The 22,351-nt window shown below is 37.5% G+C and overlaps 1 protein-coding gene across 1 annotated transcript in view; it reads left to right on the top strand.

Annotated features, from left to right (window-relative positions):
* The first annotated feature begins 8,626 nt into the window (after window positions 1-8,626).
* The window catches only part of NFXL1 (nuclear transcription factor, X-box binding like 1), a 48,523-nt gene continuing 34,798 nt past the window's right edge, over window positions 8,627-22,351 (top strand). Inside the window, 8 exon segments of the mRNA XM_006185959.3 lie at window positions 8,627-8,854; window positions 9,294-9,539; window positions 11,948-12,121; window positions 15,753-15,862; window positions 17,824-17,954; window positions 20,929-21,107; window positions 21,342-21,503; window positions 21,604-21,704. Coding sequence (XP_006186021.2) covers window positions 9,296-9,539; window positions 11,948-12,121; window positions 15,753-15,862; window positions 17,824-17,954; window positions 20,929-21,107; window positions 21,342-21,503; window positions 21,604-21,704 — 1,101 coding nt within the window. The 5' untranslated portion in view covers window positions 8,627-8,854; window positions 9,294-9,295.

The following is a 22,351-nucleotide window of genomic DNA, read 5'->3' as shown; positions in this document are numbered from 1 at the left end:
TTCCACGTCTTGGCTATTGTAAATAGTGCTGCTGTTGGGGTGCATGTATCTTTTCAAATTAGAGTTTCCTCTGGATATTTGCCCAGGAGTGGGATTGCTGGATCACACAGTAAGTCTTTTAGTTTCTTAAGGAATCTCTATACTGTTTTCCATAATGGCTGTGCCAAACTACACTCCCACCAATAGTGTAGAAGGGTTCCCTATTCACCACCCTCTCCAGCATTTATCATTTGTGGACTTTTTAATGATGGCCATTCTTACCAGTGTGAGGTAATATCTCGTAGTTTTGATTTTCATTTCTCTAATAATTGGTGATACTGAGCATTTTCTCATGTGCCTATTGGCCATTTGTATGTTTTCACTGGAGAATTGTTTTAGGTCTTCTGCCCTTTTTTGGATTGGGTTGTTTGTTGTTTTGTTATTGAGTTGTATGAGCTGTTTGTATATTCTGGAAACTTAAGCCCTTGTCAGCTGCATTGTTTGCAAATATTTTCTCCCATTTCATAGGTTGTCTTTTTGTTTTGTTAAAGTTTCCTTCACCGTGCAAAAGCTTATAAGTTTAATTAGGTCCCATTTGTTTATTTTTGCTTGGGTAGACTGCCCTAGGAGAACACTGCCACGATTTATATCAGAGAATATTTTGCCTGTGTTCTCATCTAGGAGATTTATGGTGTCGTCTTACATTTAAGTCTTTAAGCCATTTCGAGTTTATTAGTGTTGAAAGTATGCCTGGCTTGGACAATGTCAATTTAGATGATATTCTTCTTTATGACTATTGAAGTTGTATTATTAGATATTCTGGATTTTAGATGGTAGAATATAAAACACCAAGGCAATAGGCTTATAGACTCAAAAGAAATAGGTTGCTATTCACTGGATTAGTTTATCTCTAGGTGAAGGGGAAAAGTGGAAAACTCAAGGAAAGGAAATCAGAGAACATTGAAAATGCATGAAGACTGGGGATCATCTAGTTAACTTCTCTTCATTTTACAAATAGAGAAATGATGATCAGGCAACACTATAGTTGATGAGGATGCAGCAATAGGAACTTCGAGTCAGCGTGGGAATTTTTACCATGTGTTGGGAAGAAATATACTAATACCTGCTAGAGCCTAAAGTTGGGTTGACCTAAAACCCAGCAATTTCTTTCTTAGGTACGTGTAGTCACTATAAATAGTGGCCACATACGCATACGTCAAAGAAAGTTGGTAGTAGTAAAAAATTGTAAATAACTTAAGTTTTCATAAAAAGGAGACTAGACATAGAAATCTGAATATATTCATACAATGGAATACTAGAAAATGTTTGAATAGTAACAACACTTATTTAGTGCTTAGTTTGTGCCAGGCTCTGCCCCAAGTACTTTCCAGATGTCAATTCATTTAACCTTCACAATTTATAAGGTAGTTTCCATTATGTTTCCTGTTTAACAGATGAGGAAATGGAGGCACAGAGAGTTAAAGTAATTTGTCCAAGGCCCTACAGGAAGAGAATGGTACAACCACTATTAGAACCCAGACAGTGAGACTCTAGGGTGCCTGCTCTTAACACTTCCATAAACCTAGGTACACACATGTGTACGTATTCTCTCTACAGTTTTTGGCATATTTGAGTGATTTCAAATGAAGAAGGAAAAATGAGAAGTTAAGTATAAATTCACACAGCTAATTTAGTGGCAAAGCCTGGACGTTTGACCCGTGGTTCAGTTTATTTCCCTATGAGGTTGTACTTGACTGCTTTCTACAAGGACCGAGTTGAGTACTTTACGGGGTTCTACTTGGTGATAATATGCCTGCTGTCTGTATGTTTCCACTCTAGGTTAGTCAGAGTGCATACTGAGTAACTTCGAGACAATACTAGAATTACATTTCACGTCTCGCTCTTGGTTTCTTGATGAGTTAAAGGTGAAAGAATGCATTTTTCACTGATGTATTCATTTAGGATTCTGAAAATAGCAATATACCACAAAATTACTCACCAGGCTGACAATGTTGGCCCTTAAAAAGAGTTGATATTGGATTTCTTGTCAGATGGCCAATTTCTCCTCTTTTTAGTTAAGATCCTTTTTGTTTCATCTGAGCTGAGCTTTAGCCAGCTGGACTTGGTCCAAGAACTACTTGAGTTAGTTCTTCAGAGAGTAGGGAGCCTGTTTCCTGGGTTTGTCACAAAGATTCATGATGCTGAGGAGCACATGTATCCTGGTGGTACCAAAGCCCACGGTGTTCCCTGATATCCCCCTGTGGTCTCCTTGTTTACTCCTGGCAGAGTGACAGGTGAGTCACGCAAGGCATTTGAAGGATGAACATTTGTCTACCATTAGCAGAGGGGCTCCAGAATAGAAATGTCATTCTTTTCCACTCACTTTTGGATGTCATAGGTCACTCTCCCTACTTCCTTAGTTTGCTAAAAATACTGATAATTAATAGATCTACATTATGAGTATTTCCACTGCTCCATTCGGATATAATTTAACAATGCCCAAAGAGCACCAAATACATAAAATTACCAAAGAAACATACCACAATTAAGTAACATGAAATTTTCTTTGATTATATTTCTTTCATTTTCATGTCTAAAATAACCGGGCATTGAAATTCATTGATTAAAGAGAGAGAAGACTCTTTGGTGGTATAAAAATGAAAGTGATTTTTTACTGAACTGAAATAATGGACAGTTCTTTTTTTTTTTTTTTTTGAAATTCTTTATTTAGATTTTAGTGCTAAATCCTTTGATATAGACTCTTATTTAACACAACTGACTTAGTCTCATTTTATCTGTAGCTTTGAGAGGGGGCCTGCTCCCCTGGTCTACACACCAAACCAAAGAAGCCATTGCTTTTTTGCAGCTCAGAGAGAGTGGTCAAAAATAAATCTCTCTCTCTCTCTCTCACACACACTCGCACACATAATGCATAATATAGATTAACAATATTTCAAACACATTTGCAATCAAATATAGTATGTGGTGGATCTTGGCAATGTGGATTGAAACTTTGCTTCCTGAGCCCAGTTAAGATCACTATCTTCAAATTATATGATCCTTTCAAACAGGAAGCCAGAACTAAATAATTTATTTGAGTTGTAAATAGATTTAAACTTTCAAAAGTTATCATAACAATGATTAGCATTATTATCTTTTAAATTGTATATGAGATTTGGAACAGGTACCATACAGCAAATGATAAAGATAAATAGATTGTCCAGGTATTGACCTTGATGGGACTGGTCATAATTAACATATTTAAACATCATCTTAAAACCAGTGGATGAGCTTCAGTATGGGTAAGTTCCACCAGAGTACACTTGGGGGTCAAATAATTAAAACTATAATTTTAAAATGATTGGCTCACACAATGAAATGCAGTAAAGGCCTAGATAAAGGAGTTTTGCAGTTTGTAATGTTCCCAGTGAGGAATTATAAAAAGATCACAATAAGGCTGTGTTTTGTTGGGAACTGATAAGAAGAAACAGGTTCTTGCCTTTGTAGAAAATCATGGGGCATCTGAACTTAGAAAACTGTATGCACTTCTGTTTAGTGAGGTGAATATATTTTATTAGAGGTGAATGGGGTCTGGAGAATGACTAAAAGGGTGTTAGAGTTGGCAGCTGTAGATGAATGGTCAAGGGCTGGCAGGACTTTCTGGGACTTTAGTCCAGAAAGACAAAGGCTGAGAGAAATACGCTTAACAAACACCGAACAAAGCAAGCCAGATGATTATTAAGAGAATGGAAAGACTTAACATTGTCTAAATCACCATACTGTCTGATACCTCATCTATAAAGTTCCCTTGGAAGCTGAAAATTCCCAGACCTACCTTTGATGACTAAGAGAAATGGAACATCTAATCTCACAGTGGAAAAAGCTAAAGTGAGATAAACTGGATGATCTAGCAGCCTCTGATTTTGCTTTACTTGATTGGACTTTCCTGAGTGTTTGCTGCAGTTTTAAGACGCATAGCAGATAGCATGGTACAAAAATTCCAAAATGCTGCTCTCATTGGGGAACAAATGGTTCTTAGAAGTGACTATTCAGCAGAGTTTTGAGGAAGAGAAAAAAATTTCTGAGCAGAGAGGACAGGTGCACTAAAGAGGGTAACTATTTCTAGGGTAGTCTGTTAAAACTTCCTTGATTATGACCCACAATAAACTACCTCTACAAAATGCATTTTGTACTGTGACCCAGAAAACACGGCTGTGACAAATCTTTCAGAAAAGAATACTTGCTCTTAAACAACATGCTATGTGCTCAGGAACCTTCTCATTTATCTATTCTATTTCAGTTCTTTTAAAAAAATGCTTGCTGCAAATTACTAAATTGAGTTCATGATTAATTAATGGGTTACTACTGGCAATGTCGGGGGAAAAAAGGCACTCATCTAGAGAATGGTAAGTAGAATTGCCCAGAAGATGAAAGAATTCACATCAGCCTAGGCAGAGATGTGGAAAGTCATGCAGTGGGGGAGGGGAGGGGAAATACACAATAGTGGAGGTTCTGGAATTCTCTTCATACAAAACATACAAAAAATAACACCTCATAGTGCTGTCACAAGGAATGTGACATAGCTTATCTAGAATGATTGCTTATTTCTGGACACCACAATGTGCCAATGAATTATCCTGCTCCCAGATGGTTCTGTTTTTTTTTTTTAAGATGATATTTGAATATCAACCTCACACTCAGGGGTTTCACTTCTATATTTTTAGAGTTTTTTTTATCTTTTAACAAATTCAGAGAAATAATGAGTCTGACTAGATCACTATTATAGATAAATGTCAAGAATATTTTTTTCAACGTATGTTGAGTTTAGGATTTCTCAGATTTCTTTCTCTTCAGGAGGAGAGCACTGTGGTTGTGGAAATGAATGCACCCTAATAACTTTGGGAGCATTAGCCACTGCTCGGGGGCACTGTCAGTCTATATTAGGAACTGATATGTTCCTAGCATTGTGGCTTTGATGCTAACCCTGGAAAAATAAACACAATGGAACAATCCAATAACAAGCCTGGAAAGGCTCTTCAGATGCCAGGTTAACCGCTGCTGAGCTCACTGGAGTAGTAATACCTGACAAAATGAGATCTAACCAATTTCAAAGGCCTCAAGGAATTGAAAATTTATTACCTCTTTTGATGATTCTATGACAATTATCTCATTTCCTTTGGAATTAGGAAAAATTCTCTTTATGACATTTTTTTTTTTGACATTTCATTACAGGTCTTTTCTGACTGAACTTCTATCTCCTTTTGTTCCCCTCCTCCTTGAATCTTTAAATGCTGAAGTGTCCCATGGCCACGATTATTCACTCCTAAGTGAGCTCATATATCTGGTGACACTTTATAACATCTCTATGCTGAAGTCTCCCAAATGTATATCTCCAGCCTTTCTTCAAAACTCCAGACTTGCGTAACCAACCAGAAACTTGATATCTCCTTTGTAAATGCAATATAATAAGAAATACATATTTTGGTCTTTGTCCCTGGCTCCTGGCCTGAACTCCTAAAACCCTTGTAGTTTCCTAAGTGGTAAGATGTTTAGGAGAATCATTTGTTACATCTGGTTTTTGTCACAGACTCCTAAAACAGCTCCAGAGTGGGAAAAATTGAATAGAGCATCTTTTGTTAAATTCATAACAAGCCCGTTTCAAACACTGCTGAATTTATGTTAATGAGGTGAGCTTTGGAAAGTTCCTAAGGATGGGGGCTGGTTGCCAGGGGAATCAGCTGTGAGATTAGAGAGTTGGAACTTTCTACATCCCACCCCCCCAACCCTGACCTTCTGGGAGGGGAGAGGAGCTGGAGGTTGAGTTAGTGAATAATGTCCAGTGGTTTATCAATCAGGCCTATGTAATGAAGCCTCAATAAAAGACCCTAAACCAAGGGGTCTGGAGAGCTTCCGGGTTGGTGAACACATTGAGGTTCTGAGAGGGTGGTACTCCCAGAGAAGGCATGGAAGCTCTGAGTCCCTTCCCAGGTACCTTGGCCTATGCATCACTTCCATATAGCTCTTACTCTGAGTTCCACTGTTTATAATACATCAGTAATAGTAAGTAAACTGTGTCCCTGGGTTCTGTGAGCTATTCTAGCAAATTATTGAACATGAGGAGGGGGTCACGGGGACGTCTGGTTTATAGCTGGTTTGTCAGAAGTAGCATTGACAATATAGGACTTCTGACTAGCATCTGAAGGGACGGGGCAGTCTTGTGGGACTGAGCCCTTAACTTGTGCAGTTTGCACTCTTCAGGCAGTTAGTATCAGAACTGAGTTAAACGTAGGACATCCAGCTGGTGTCCACCACGAACTGAAGGATTGTTTTGTGTAGAAAACCCCACACATCTGGTGTCAGAAGTGTTGTGTGTAGAGAGAATCAGGAGCATTTACTTTTAGTGATGGCGAGATGTGTCCTAACCCGAACTCATGATTTTCTTTGCAAACCTGTTCCTTCCCTAATATACCCTATCTCTGATTATGGCACTGCCACTGACCCAGTTCCTCAGGGGAAAAACTTTGAGTCATCTTTTCTCGACTCTTAATCTCATAGCTGTTATCTAATTTGTCAATGAATGTTATCAGCTCAACTTTCAAGATACATCCTGCAGCTGACTGTAAATTACCATATCCACTGCTCATCCAAACCACCATCTTTCACCTGGACTACTGAACAGCTGGTCAACTGGTTTGTAATGCCACTCTTGCTCCCCTTTCCCCAATAGTCCATTTCCATAGAGCTTCCCCTGTGATCTAGAAAAATGCCTGTGGGCGTAATAGAGGCTTTAGATATGTCTGTTGCATGAATTAATAAATGCATTTTCTAACCAATCCTGGGAAGATAAAACTCAGTTCAAATTCAGGTAATTGAAAGGTTATGATAGCTGAAATGTGACTACTTGCACATCTGAGTTTATAAACTGAGATTCATGCCGACTACAATTTTAATTCTACATAGCCATTCTCCCACAAGGCCCTGCCCTGCTAAAATTTTCCTATTATTTCTACATTAGTTTCCCTGAAAAACCTTCCTTTTATAATGTCACCTCCCTTATCTTGAACTTCATAGTAGCTACTTTGTATCAACACTGATACCAAAATTTTCTACTTTTGTTTTCAAGGTGCTCTCGAATCCTACTTGTCATCTTTGCTTTGAGATTCAACAGAATTTTCTCCTTTCTTGTTCAAACATGTGCCATGTTTATTATCTCTTGTAAACCTTGCCTCATGCTCTCCCTATGAAACAAAGTGCCTCTTTCCATAACATTCACGTCTTACCCTGCCCTTAATACTTTTCTCAGTTCTCAGCAACTTCATGAGTTTTTTCATCCCTATCCTGATATTTCACTTATAGCGAACCCTTCTCATCTCTGAGTACAAACACAAAGTGCTGGACATTACTGGGTATCTGACAGACTCAGTTATTGATTGATGGATAGGTTATTTAGCTGAATATTTGAAAACAGTTTACATTAAACATGAATAAATATTTAGTTGACTTTTGTCTCTGTTATGAATATTTTCCTAGAAAAAGTAATTGACAGCCCACTTTAAAAATTATTTTCATGAAATTGACATTATACAATACTATTTTTATCACTCAATTCTGAATATTAATAAGTAAAGCAAAAAAAGAATCAATCTTCTAAAGTTTTTTGCACTTAACCTGGCTAGAAAAATCAACCTAATTATTTAACTTTTCTAGGTAAACATTAAATACTTTTTCACAGTAATCAAACAGCATGGTGTTTTTGAGAGTATAGGCCAAGAGTCACACAACTCAGTTGCGATCCTGGGTCTGCTACAGTGCTGAATAAGAAATTTTCTGTGGTCTTTGTTTAAATGGAATTGATGATAATGTATCTAGCTATATCAAGGACAAGCTACTTAACCACTCTGTGCCTCAGTGTTCTCAGCTGTAAAGTGGGGATAGTAGGATTATTGTGAATACCACATTGTTAAAATACATACATATGTAAAACCCGTTGAACAGTGCCTGGCATTTAATAAAATGCTATCTAAATACTAGCTATTTATTAATAATGTAGAGGAATTAGTTAATTAAGTTGAAGATTGTGTAGTCCCAAACAGCAATCAATATATTTCTCAATCCTAGACTTCCAAATTTTTGAAATTTCTCCCTCTCCTTTCTCTCCCTTTCTCTTTCTCTTACTGGAAAAAAGCGAAGTCATAAGAATTAGGACCTGATCTGGCTCTCAGCTACTTTCATTATTAAGGTTACTTGAGAGAGCTGCCGTGAAGGTAAAAATCGGCCTGCTTCAGGAAAACAATATTGTAAACCATAAAGGACTGTGAACAATAATGCCGTTAGATTTACTCTCTACATTGTTTTAGTAGTCAGAAGGGCGCTTTTTCTACTCCAGCTACTTTACCGCAACACTCCCTCAGCTTTCCCTCCCTCTACCCTGACCCCGAAGTGTTCTCCTTGTAAATGCTTTTTCCGATCATTGAGAAAAACTTCCTACTTCCTGAAGGCCCGAAGGCAAGGCTAAAGATGGTGGACAGCCAATTATGGCCCCAGGACAGACTCCCGATACCCAGCTGAATTTAGGGCAGTCGCGGGGAAGCAACAGCATCCTCTGGGATCCGGAACACCTCAGGGCCCGCCCACCTCCCCACCCCGCGTCCTCTCTGTGCGTCAACCCCGCCGGAGCCCCAGTGCACGCCGGGAATTGTAGTTTCAGACAGCATGGTTCAATCAGCGCATGCGCCGGGAGGCTTTTTTGCCCAACCCCCACTCCACCCAGCGCACAGTCAGTCTCGGATAAGGAAGGGGCCGGTGATGCCACGCGTTCTGCGAGCAGTGAGCGGCGGCTTCTGGGAGTTGTAGTCGCCGGGGGCTGGCGCCGGCGGTAAGGAGACGTAGCTTTTCTTGGGGTTTGCTCCTGCAGTTGGTTCCCGGCGGGAGCCGCGGGGTGAGTCTGCTGTTGTCCTGTCACCGGGCTCCCTCTGAGGCCGAGGAAGCGCTTTCCTCCTCCTCGGCTCTTCTTCTCGGGTGCTGGATGCTCTTTGCCCCGCAGTCCATTTCTCTGCCTGGTCCTTTCCCTCTGCAGTCTATCTCCAATGCCCTGGGCTTATCGGGGACTCACCCTCTGGGAGAGAGAGGGAGGGCCGCGACCTTTTCAGATCCGGTCTTCGCGCGGCGGAGACCCTCCTCGTTCCGCCCCTCACACCGGCTTCCCCCGCTGCCCTTTCCCCCCCGCTGCCCTTTCCCCGCCGCCTCGACACCACTGGGCTCACGCTCCTTCCACTCTCTCTCTCTCTCTCTCTTTTTTTTTTTTCCGTCTGCAGGGATGGAAGCTTCCTGGCGCCAGGTGGTCGGTGGCCGAGGCCGAGCCCGAGGACGGGCCACTGCGGCCCCCTCCTCAGGAAATGGAATCTATCTCCGCGGCGCCGGAGGAGGGCGAGAGAAGGGGTCGGTGGGCGCTGCTGGTCCTGGCGCCAGCCCCGGAGGAGCCGCGACCGCCGCGGCTGCAGGTAGCTCAGCCCGGCGCAGCCCCGCGGGATCGGAAGCGCCGCAGACTTCCGTGGCCAGTGGTGAGAATGGCCCACGTCCTCGGGCTCACCTGGATGCAGATTTAGGCACTTCCTAGTCAGAACTGCCTCCGCCCTTGCCCGCTTCTCCTTCGGGAGTTTATCATTGGCCTCACTTCTCAAACCTCTCAGGCACCTCCTCATTCTAGACCGATTCCCATCACACTTCTTTCATCATAATTTTAATTGATATTAATCTTTGTTATTTCTCCGTCCAGGAGTCTATCCTTCTTTCTTTTTGCCTACCGAATCCCTAGACCAAAAGTTTTGCGGATTGTGGCCGGGTGGTGGTGGGGTGGGAGTGGGTCTGATTTATCCCATATTTTGGTTTGGTTGACACGATGCAGTCAATCTGAACAGTTTCTTTGTTTTTCTTTACTTTTTAAAATCTCATAAGAATCTGGTTAACATTTTTTCTTGTAAAATAAGATTGTGGCTTTACTAAGTTTGTTCATGGCAGCAGTCGGCTGGGCTGAGTCGCAGAAACCCCGTTTAGATTGTGTTTAGGCTTTCCGCTTCACCTTGTGTCTCCCACTTCGGGGGCCAGTTGTCATCTTCCATCTTCGCTTGATTGCCTCAGTTTAGTAGCTTTAATTGTCTGTGTCCTGTGAGCCCTTGGGCTTGTGGGACTTTTTCGACTGGGGTCCCTATTCACAGATTTCACGTCCTTTCCCTGGATGTATCTGGTGCGGCCTCCTCCAGCCTGTCAATATCCTTCATCCAAGGCAGTGTTTTAGTGGAGCCTGAGGGTGCACGCACAGCTCTCAGCTGCCTCTAACTTCCATACTAATGGAAGAGTGAAGGGGGCTAAAAGAATAAACCCTGAAATCATTTTACTGTTGTGTTTGAAATGTATTTTTCAAAATATATTTTTTTGGGAGAGGAGCAAATTGAGTTTCTGAATGTTTCTCTCCTAAGCTAATTTTAAAGTTAGGTGATACTCTGTTAATTACTGAGTTTATGATAGTTGTGGTGGTGAGGTGTACAAGATGGAGGCCTGTGAACAGTTCTGGGAAACTTTTTTCGTTTTTATGGATAGTAGAAAAGCAAGCATCCTCCAACTGGATAATTGAGATTTGATGAGAAATAATACGTGGGAAGGTTGCTTTGTCATCTTTGCTTGAGATGATCTTATGTGGATCCATTGATCAGGTTATGAATGCTTTTATTATATCTAATTCAGCCTTTTAAAAAAATGTATTCGTGAGGGCTCTTTTCTCATAATGACATTTCTCGTCTTATTGTACGTGAAGTTTTGAGTCATGTATCTTATAGCAGTTACTTTTCTCCTAGTACTCAAAGATCCCTGTACAATTTCCTCCAGTTTTACTTGAAATACTGAATAGTCCCCAGCCAAATTGGCTGCAGCAAGAAAAGGAAAACATTTCATGAAGGAAATAAAATATCATTAAGTACAAATCCACCACCTAAAATAAGAAAGTTTATATTGGTAGTGGCTGATCAGTTTCGAGCATAAAGTGGCACCAATGTGGGCACTTGATGAAGTAAGAACAATGCGTTGTGTTTGTGGCTCTTTTCTTGAGCTATGGTTGCTGTCCAGAGAGTTTATTAACACTTAGTGCTTGAAGAAAATTCTCACGGTCCTTACTTTTGAGTTTGAAGTCTCAGTGGGAATGTACTATGAAGTAATTCATTCTTTTTCCATTATTATTTAACCAAGTCACAAAATAAGAAGTGCAGACAGTTCTAAAGAGAATAGCAGAACAACTAATCCAAAACTTCACTTTCTTTTTGAAACGAACTTATATGAAGCACATTTTCTGTGTTAGCAACATTTTGTGTGGGATTTATGTTAAATAAATATGTTTTGTGACCACATTTTAATAAAGACAAAAAGTCCGTGAGCTTTCTAGGAAGCAGATTGTAAACACAGTGGGTATACACTGAATACTGTTTGTGCACAGTCTTTGGTGAGCCAGGCCAGGCTGGGCTGTAATGTGGAAGAGGATAGTGTGGAAAAGCACCTGCCTCTGCTGATTCTGATGTGTAAACAATGGGTCTGTTTCCCATCTCTTAAAAATCACTGTGTACTGTTCATCTTTTAAACATTTCATTTAAATTTTTGTTAATGTCTTTGTTTTGAGGTTGATCACTGGTTTTTGGATACTTTATCATACCTTGATCATTTAAAAAATTGATTTGTTAGTCACTCTGTTTCTAGAACAGTTTGTTGCCTTTAGCAGAATATTTAACAAAAGTGAAAATTTTTATCGTGGAATTCTTTTTACTTGTGTGACAAGAAATTTGAAAATAACTTTTTCCGTGGATGATAGTAAAACAGAATGCACCAAAGGTGACTTTATTTTAAAATGACTTTTTGGTACATCATGCCTTGCTTTTTGAGAGATTGTTCTGCAGAAGTGAAACTCACTTTTTTTTCTTTTAAACAGAGCTAATGTCTCAAAAGAAATTTGAGGAAATTAAGAAGGCTAATCAAGCTGCAGCCAAAAAGCTTGTTGAAGAACACTTTAGCTCTTCATCTGAAGAAGAAGGAGATGAAGATTTGGAAGGAAAAAGAGGAAAAATAGTTGCTAATACATTTATAACTTACACTACTCAGACAGGTACTTTTGAATTTTGACTTTTTTTACATCAATGAAAATATATTCCTGACTTTTTCTAACACCTTTACCCTACGTGGAATAGTTTTTGCATCTTAAGAATGAGCATTTCTGTTTGGAGAATTGAATTATTGTACATTTTACTATTTGAGTTATATGCTGTATAATGTTAATCCCTCTATAAAGCAAATAGGATGACAATGTCTCTTACAGCCTTAGAAGTCCTCCTTTGTGTTTAATTGGCATTTCATTAGACTGCTGGGAGACGGGTGCCAAAGCTCTTTGTGAGATGAGTGGGGTCAGGTTGTTCCTTGTTATGATTTAATTGCACTTGAGGACTTTGAATATTCCTCTGTATCTGCTCTTCATTTTTCTCTTTTTCATCATGTTAAATGTGTCTTATTTTAAAAGGAAATTTATTTATTTTTATAGTCAGTTTACAATGTTGTGTCAGTTTCTGATAAATAACATGTTTCAGTCTTACGTATTCATATATATATTCATTTTCATTATAGGTTACTACAAGATGTTGAATATACTTCCCTGTGCTATACAGTATAAACTTGTTGTTTACCTTTTTTATATATAGTAGTCAATACCTGCAAATCTTGAACTCCTAATTTATCCTTTCCTACTCCCTTTCCTTCCTGGTAACCAAAAGTTTGTATTCTATCTCTGTGAGTCTGTTTCTGTTTTGTAAATAACACATCTGGGTTACTCTTAAAGCCACATTTGTTTATGAGAGAGAGGGTCAAAGTGATGTTGTTGTGAAGTATTTGGTACTGAGTGTAAAAATAGATTATTTTAAATGTAAGGGCTCTTACACTTTTCACATTTTATACTTAAAGTCATTATTAGGAACATTTTTGCATGTATTATTGTTTGTTGCCTGAGTATATTGATGGCATTGTGAGCAGAGGTACACCTCATCAAAAGGTTTCCAAGGAATTTGCCATATCTGCCAAGGAATTAAGATTAGGAGGCTTGACTAAGAAGTCTGGCTCAGCCAGGGAAAAGTTGATAAAGAGGAACCTCTAGGTTAGGAGATTTCTTGTTTTTAGAAGACTTCATAGAAAGTAACTGCAGGTTTCCTGCCTCAGGAAGACCTCACTTAAGCCATTCTAGAGAGACAGATTTTATTTTTAAATAGAAAATTCAGTGATACTAGTGTTTAGAAAACTTTTCTCATTAGTAAGTTTTATTAATTTTTTATCTGGCTTTCATCTTAAAGTGTGAAGGCAATTTTTCTCATACTGTATTGCATCAAATCCATAAATATTTTGATTTTTGTTCCTTTGTGTTCTGTACTTTGCCTCTATGCCTCTACCGAAGTAAGGAAATTTGATCACTCGACTTAAGAGCAATAAACACCAGGGTAATGAGATGGTTCCCATCTCACGTTAGTGAATTAAAAACCAGAACTTTACCAGAGAGCTTCATTCTTTCTGTCTGAGCACAGCCTTCATACTTTTGTGATCTTTCTCTCAAATTCAAACTTGAATGATCAGTTTACTGATAGGTATCTCTGTCCGTCTGGCCCATGGACACACAAACATATGTTGAAAGATAAGATTTCTTCTTTTGTTTTCTTTATCTCTATTAGTAGTGCTACAGTTTCCCCTGTCACCCACCCAAGCCAGAGCTCTGGGAGCAGGGATGACATGAGAGTGTTTTACTCACGACCACTCCTGCCCTCTGCCCACGTCAGATGTCTCCTCAAACACAGCACTCCTTCCTTCGGAATCCTGGCGCGAACATCGACTTTTAGAAGCAACACAGTCTAATTGTCACCACGTCCTGCTGAGTTTTACTTCCTAAATTTCTTAAATCCATCCTACCCTCTCCCCACATACTGTCATTATCTTAATTCAGGCCCCTACAGCTGTTTCATATGTGAATTAAATCCACAGAAGAAACATGTGAGGTAGATAGTACTATTACTATTATTACTATTTTAAAGATGAGAAAACTGAGACAGACACATTAACTTGCTCAAGGTTGTTTTTTGCTTTATCCGCTATAACTGCCTCTTAACTGGTTCTTAATGTTTTTAGTCTTGGCCTCACACTCATTTTTCTTCAGTTGCCAGAGTGATCGTTTTAAAATGCGTGACTTCAAATGCCGTGCTATCCCCCATGACGTCTTGGGCAGTGTACTTTATTGCTGCAGCCAAATCTTAATACAATTTTCAAAGAAATCCTGCATAAATATTGTAAACATAAGATTAGACTTTATTTTATTAAAGCCGATTCATCCTGTTCTCATATTCTGTTTTTTTCTCTCATATTCTGTTTTACATTTAGCTGTTAGATTAGATGCAATTTAAAAATGTTTTGTGTTTGTTAGAGCCAGCTGTGCCGAAAAGCAAATAAGCACAGAGTATGACTACTAAGTCTGCCTTTAAGGATAATCTTCAAACTTTGATGTTTGTTTAAAATAAAGCAGTTGTCTGTAATAATTTAATAATGTTTTATAGCTTTGGGAGTGGTTTTATGTATATTTTATTTAATATCCTTAATTATACTTGTATTTATATTATGGTAGAGCAAGTTTTTATAAGTGTTTTGCTTACTTAGTCATAGGAAGTAAAGAATTATCAAGGTCTATTAATTTTCTTTTGGTAGCTTAAATTTTGGTTTGAACCATTTTATTGCCTGTACTTAGTGATAGTTTATGCCATTTGTCTATTTTCCTCGGAGACTCAGTCAACCTCTAGCAAATAATCTTTATTGTACTGAAGGCCTGTAGGTGTATTTCTCTTACACTAAAGTGACTCAGATTACTGTCTTTTTGGTGTCACGTGTGCTCTTGGGCAGTTTTCCTGCCTTTCGTTGTGCTGTTATTTCTTGCACCCTCCTGTTGTAACCCTTGGCTGCTTCATGACATAGTGGTTAGGACGGTTCACTTTGGAGGCACACGGAGTTACTTCAGTGTTCTGAGCCTCAGTTTTCTCATCCGTAAAATGAAAATTAAGGTAGCTTATTTAATCTCTCTGAAATACTAATAGTACACTGCCTAGCAGGTAAATGCTCAATAATTACCTAAAGAAAATACAGTCTAGTAATCTTTTTCTGAGAAGTTCATGCTTCTTTGTTAAGCAGAAATAACATAATTTGATGAAACAAGGTTATTATGCTGTGTTGACCTCAGAATCTTTTCATTCAGCAGATTTTTACTAAGAATATGCTATGTGTCAAACACACACACACACACAGACACACACTCTTACGCATATGCTTGTATTCAGGCTAAATGGCTCTGCTGTCTTTGACTTTTCCGGTCCTCTCACTTTGCTCTTTGGTTGGCTTTCCCTTGTGACTTGACGTCTTGCTGCCATTGCCTATGTCTCTGCCCCCACCGAATTTGTTAAGGACTGTAGCAGTGATAAAAGCAAGTGTACTCTGAGAGAGGGCGGAGGTAACTGTTTTTGAGTCAAGTACTTGAGATGTAGTACATGGACTGTGTGACCGGTTAGCAGTTCACTGGTTGCTTTTTCCTTAAACTTCTCATTTTTCGTCTGTATTTTGAGCAATTGATATTGCTAGACATGTCTCACATAATGTAGTGCTACTAGTGAGTTTGTGTTATTTTCAGATGTTTCTTAACATGAAGTTTTCAATTTTTAAATTTCAAGATGGAGATGTACGTGAATTAGAGCGAACAAAACAGTATGTAAATGAAGCTTTTCAAGCAGGGGCTATGACATGCTTAATTTGTATTGCTTCAGTGAAGAGAAACCAAGCAGTAAGTTTTTCTCCTTCTCTGTATTAATGCATCTCCCCCAAATATTTTATTTTGCATTTACAATATGTAGCTATTTATTACTCTTTTTGCTTATTTTTGTTTAAAAATACTTCATTTGAGAATTTTGTTTATGAATTCATAATTCATTTTTGAAATCTATAATTAAATGAAAAATACCTCTAAATGTGCAATCAATATTTTTAGCACTGTTAATATAACTGAAGCAGATATCTTCAGTTTTAATGCATGTGTCCAATTTGGTAAAGCATTTTTAGCATCTGTACTTTAGAAATTCCCACAAGTACTAAAATGTTAGATATACTGTATTTCATTACTTTCAGCCAATTTAAAAAAAGATAAATATGCTCCCCGCCTTCAAGGAAGTAAAACCTAACAGTGACACATTTATGGTTTGTTAGTGAGCTAGTGTTGAAGGCACTGTGGAAAGTGGCTGGAGTTAACGGGGAGAGATGGGTTCAGAGATAACTCATACACTTAGAGATGCTATGGCCTAATGGTGAAGTTATATGTATGTGAATTTAAAAGGGCATTAATGAAGCAATTAAGGGGAAGTGATGACAGAATCTGACAGATTCACCATTTAGGCCTCAGATTAATCCACTGCTATTACAGCAGTGTTGCCTAGAGAAAGACAGTCAGGTCAGATGAAATGGGTCGGTCATGTAGGGTGATCAGATATTTAACGTACATTGGATGGAATAGCATAGTAGGTGCAGGTACTTTTGGTGCCGAGTCACATCTGATTGGTTTGTTCGATTTCAGCTGCAGTGGATGAATAGCCTCCGCATGTGGATACAGTCCCACCTTTAACAGTTGCTGTGTGTGTAGATTTTTTTTTCCACCTCAGTGCTTTCTTCTTGGGAACTGACTCAGCCAGTGTCCAGCTGTAGTGCAGAAGTACAGCAGAGTTAATGCCCCTGGGGGCAACATTACACCCTAGGGAACTGGGGGGTGAGTGCCCCAGCCTCCTCTTTGTCAGCAGTTGGGGACGGGTTGGTCCTAGGCATGTTTTACGTGGTCCTTCAGAGTGTCCTTAGCAGGACTAAACTTCAGCCCTTAGCGGTAGTCAGCTCAGCAATATACAATTTATTGGCATTTCCTCTTTCCTACTTTGTCCTCTTACTTCTGCATCCCAGTTCTTTTTATTAGGAGGGAATTCAGACTAAGAAGTTGGCTTTTTTTCAGTACTGTTGCTAGCTTACACAGTATACTCTGTCTGATTTTATTAAACATATGCAAAATGTTATGACGAAAGGAGAGTTGATTTTTATCAGTTATAGCGAAATGTTGGCTGGTTTTAAAAATTAATTTACTGTTATTCCTTAAATTACATATATATTCTCAAGTTTTTTTCTCACCTAATTTTTAGAATTTAGCATTAAGTGCTAGACTAAAGGTTTTATGTAATAGGGCGGCACAGAGGTTATTTGTACATATTTGTGTTTAAAGATTCCCTTGTGGTATTTATAACTGGAAATAACCTAAATGTCCAACAACCAGAAATTGGTTAAATTATGTATATAAGTCAACATGGATATCTACTGTACAGCTATAAATATCATTTTGTATGAAAATATTTGATAATAGTAAATGCTTATACTGTATTAAAAGAAAGGCTATGAAAGTATGTATCAATCAGTACAGTATGACTTCATTTTTTTAAGTATGAAATATACATTAAAAAAATTGGAAACTGTCCAGAATTTAGCAGTAGGTATTTCTAGCTGAATGAACCTAGATAATCCATATTTTTCTTTAAAATGTTCTACATGTAAATTAATTTTTATAAAGAACATTGCTTCTATTAAATTGGAAGGAAAACTTTTTTCTTTAATCCTTAGGTAGTTTTTGAAAATAAGTGTGATGCTTATTTTAAACTATTATGGAATTATCAAAGAAAAGTCATTGCATACTGTTAATTTCTGTTACCTTTGTCTTAGGTTTGGAGTTGTTCAGGATGTTTCTGTATATTTCACATGCCCTGTATCCAGAAGTGGGCTAAAGACAGCCAGTTTCTGGTGTCTTCTTTGACGGATGATGATTTTGGAAAGAGAGATTACCCCTGGCCTTGGTAACTTTTTCTAATTTAGTTGGAATATTTAGTTGTAAAATAAATGAAAATTGTATGTCATAAATTGCTTTATTGGCAGTTTCATTATCCATGTTTGGCCTTCAATTAGTTGTTTGGTTTGTTAAGGTATGGGACCTGGTAACGCCTACCCTCGTCTCCCACATTTTGTGTAACTACCAGTTCCTTTCGATAAGTAATAAATCATTCAGGCTCTGTATTTTCCCCTGCAAAACAGCTCCTTAGTTACCCTTTAGTACCTGTTAGTGTTATATCGTACTAGACTGTCATCTAAAATTTTGATCGTAGGCTTCCCAGTTTTATCTTTGGTATATCTCAGAACTACAGGTGTATATTACCCAATATTATTAAATTTTTTACACTTATTTTATTAGTTTGGCTTATTATTGATAATTGTTTGATCTTGAACTTCTATTATATTTTCATAAAGAGTTGGGGAGTGGAAATAGTATATCTTTGCTAAATAAAGACAATAAAAATTTTATTCATACTGGCAACCCAGAGGGTAGACTTACTGTCAAGGTAATGAAGGATAAACTACAGGAGCTCTGTGTTCATGTTAATATTCACTTTTGTAACTATTTTTTTTGGGGGGGGGAGGTAATTAGGTTTATTTCTTTCTTTACTTATTCTTACTATTTTTTAATGGAGGTACTGGGGATTGAACCCGGGACCTCGTGCATGCTAAGCACACACTCTACCACTGAGCTACACCCTCCCCCGTAACTATTTTTTTATTTGTAATTTTGTTCTTTTCCTTAACAGAGCTCTCAAATTGTGTAAGATTCAGTCTTCAGAAAACCTGGATCCACATCAGACCTCCCCTATTACCATAAATACTGATACATTTGTTAAATTGTGGGTAGTGTAGTTTTAAAAAACATTTTAGATATACTAGTTACTTTGCAAAAATAATTTTCTACCATATGTCAGTGATTTTATTCCCATATTACCAATGGGAATATTGGAGTTAATGAAAGCAAAATGGTATGTTCAGACTTCACTTACCCTTAGGAAATGAAGCCAGGATTTGCAGCCTAGGATTTCTGATTTCTAAATTCAGTTCTTTTTCTATTGTTCTGAGTTTAGTCTCATAATACTACTTTTAGATATATTGTTTGTTTTCTCTTCATTAAAAATTGGCTTCTCTGAAACAGTTTAAAATTTCAAAATCAACTAGTTTGGTATTACATATTATTTTTTTGTGAAAGGATTGTAGTGTTTAATAGAGACTTAAACGAGATATTCTGGCTTAATTTTAGAGATTTAAACTTTAATGTGCTCTTTCTCAACTTTGTTGTTCTCATTTCTATTTTATGTAGTCATTTTGCCACAAGGGTAGAAAATACCAGCTAAGAGAGGAATGAACCACCACTCTTAAGTCTAAAAGGGACAAAATTGAATCAAATATGTAATAATCTTTGCTTTCCATGCTTTACATTTTCTAAGAAAGAAAATAAATGACTATTCTGGTTAAGAACACATTTTGTTCATTCCTCATCAAGATGAAGCTAGAACTTGATAAAAATGTCAATATTTTAAAATTAGTTGTTATCTAGAGATCAGACTTTTAAAACACATGTTTCTACTGAGGTATTGCTTGTTTATAAACAAGATATGGCATAATTACATTTCATTGTTGGCATGCTGTTATTTTAAATAAAACTCATGGATTTGTACCTGTTGCCCTCTCCAGTCTCTTGGAACAATTCAGTCTCAATATTGATGGACAGCTTTAAGGTGTAGTGAGTTGCTTTTAAGCCACTTGTATCTAAGTTTAGTAATTTTCTTTTAGTAAAGGAAATTTTAATTCTTCCAACAAAATTCCATTTTTTAATTCCAGATGAGACATGGTGTTTTGTTTTTGATTTTAAATTACAAGAACAGATATCTTTTGGTTACTCTGAGTATTAATGTGGCATTTATTTAGAAACAGAACATGTTCTCAGGAAAATGAAAATATATTGTATATGATACAAAAGAAATTTAAATGATGATGTGAAATTGTTCTTGTAGTGTAGTATACTAACAACTTATTTGTCTGGAGGATAGTAGGGTTAGCACTTCTTTTGAGAATGAAGTGATTTATGACCTACAAACAAATTTAATAGAACTGAAGGTTAACACTTCTAGGAACAAAATTTCTTCATTTTAATCTTGCTAGATAAAAATCTTTCTATTTTAGCAGAGAATATGAAACAGTATTTGAACTTTTTTTTAACTTAGGCACATTTGAAATATATCCATTTTGTATTAGTTGCTGAGAAATATGAAATTCTTTGTTTATGTTCAATATTTTTCCCCTTAATTCTAAATTTTTTTTGTAATAGTGATTTTTAATTAAGTTATTATTTAACATAAATTCTAGATCTTGAGTCATGTTTCTTGCTGCTGTGTTACCTACCCATAACCTGATTTCTTTCTTTGGTTTGCTATTGCTAATGTATTTTGCTCATTTGTAGACTGGCCAGCCAAACTTTTAAAACATTGAGCTTTATAAAATTGGAAAGAATATAAAGTTCAGGTGGTTAGTAGAAAGCTAGTATTGCTTTCTTTTTGTAGCTGTATTCTAGATATGTATTATGTAATACAGTAGCAACTGGCCATATGTGGTTATCTGAATGTTTAAAAATTATGAAATAGAGAATCATTTCTTCCTGAGTTGTATGTATTAACCACGTCTGAAGTGCTCACTCGCCATATGTGGTTAACGGCTACTAATGGACATGGCAGGTATAGAACACCTTCATCATCTCAGGAAATTATCTGGCAGAGCTGTTCGAGATAGTTGAAGTTGATTTTAGTAAAATCTTGTTTCTTACTAATACAAAGATAGAGCAGAGGTTACATTAAGATAAAAGTGATTGTGTATACTCTATTATTAAGTATATTTATATTCGTGTCTCACGCCACTTTTAAAAGTGAGATTAACTTCACTAATTTCATTCTTCTCTAGTCCAAAATGCAGGTTTGAATACAAACGATCTGACACACCTAGTAGGTACTATTGCTATTGCGGGAAAGTGGAAGATCCACCTTTAGATCCATGGCTTGTGCCTCATTCATGTGGCCAAGTGTGCGAGAGAGATTTTAAACCTCCTTGTGGCCATAAGTGTTTACTCCTCTGCCATCCAGGTGAGTTATATGTAATATTTCTAATTGTTTGTGGGTGCTTATTTCTTCTTATGTTAAAGCAAAAAAAATTGGGGAAGTTGAACTCAACTTAAATTTATGTAGGAACGTATTGGAAGGGATTGTCTTTTAAAGTATCCGTAAGGAAAGCTTTAGAAAATGCCAGTAGGTGTAGGAACTGAAAATTTTAACTTTTTGCTTCTGATTTTTTTTTTTTTAACTTTCATTGGATTCTAGGTCCCTGCCCTCCTTGTCCAAAGATGGTCACAACTACCTGTTTCTGTAGGAAAGCAAAACCTATCCCTCGTCGGTGCAGTGCTAAGGAATGGTCCTGTCAGCTGCCATGTGGGCGGAAGTTACTTTGTGGACAACATAAATGTGAAAATCCTTGTCATGCAGGTAAATGGTCATACCTGTTAGGTGTTCTGACCTTAAGCAAGAATGAAAGCAGTCTATTGTTCTTATAATGCTCTGTCCTAATTCATCATTTTGATTTTAGGAAGTTGTCCACCCTGTCCAAGAGTTAGTAGACAAAAGTGTGTCTGTGGCAAACAAGTAGCTGAAAGAAGCTGTGCAAGTCCACTGTGGCACTGTGATCAAGTAAGTGCGTGTGCATTTTGGGGGATGTGTACTGAAGTATACAGAAAGCATAATGAGCAACTAGAAATACTAATCAGGTTTAGTTGAATGAAAGGAGAGGAAGAATAGCAACTCAGGGGAATTTTATTCATGATTTTGGGGACTTTTAAAATTTAATATTGTTTTAATTACCAGGGGAAATTTTATTTTAAATTAACAGCTATTTGTTGAATTTCAGATTCAGTACATATGTACTCTCTTTCTTGCTAGCTGTCCCCACTCCCTCCTTCTCTTTTCCCTTTTCTTGAGTTAATCCAATTGAGGAAGTAAGATTGATTCTTTAGATTGTTTGTTTTGGAATTGGCATGATTTTAGTACCTTTCGGAAATCTTTGGTTAACGGCCATATGAAACTGTATGTTCTTTTTTCCTTTATTATATTTTTAAAATATACTCTCTGGTGCATAAGAAATGTGTGTGTGTATACATATGTGTGTATGTCTGTTATGTATATATAAGTATAATGTATATTATGCCTCTGTAAGCTATAAAGCTTAATAATATGAGGAACATAAAGAAGTGCTTATTGGTGAGTGAGAAATGATTATGTCATGTACAGAGTTTTTTGTTAATTTTTAAGTCTTTAATCAGTGCTTATTGCATTTTATT

The sequence above is a fragment of the Camelus ferus genome, chromosome 2 (assembly GCF_009834535.1).
Source record: "Camelus ferus isolate YT-003-E chromosome 2, BCGSAC_Cfer_1.0, whole genome shotgun sequence".
Lineage (NCBI taxonomy): Eukaryota > Metazoa > Chordata > Mammalia > Artiodactyla > Camelidae > Camelus > Camelus ferus.
The sequence above is the reverse complement of the archived record's forward strand: the minus strand, read 5'-3'. Positions and strand labels throughout refer to the sequence as shown.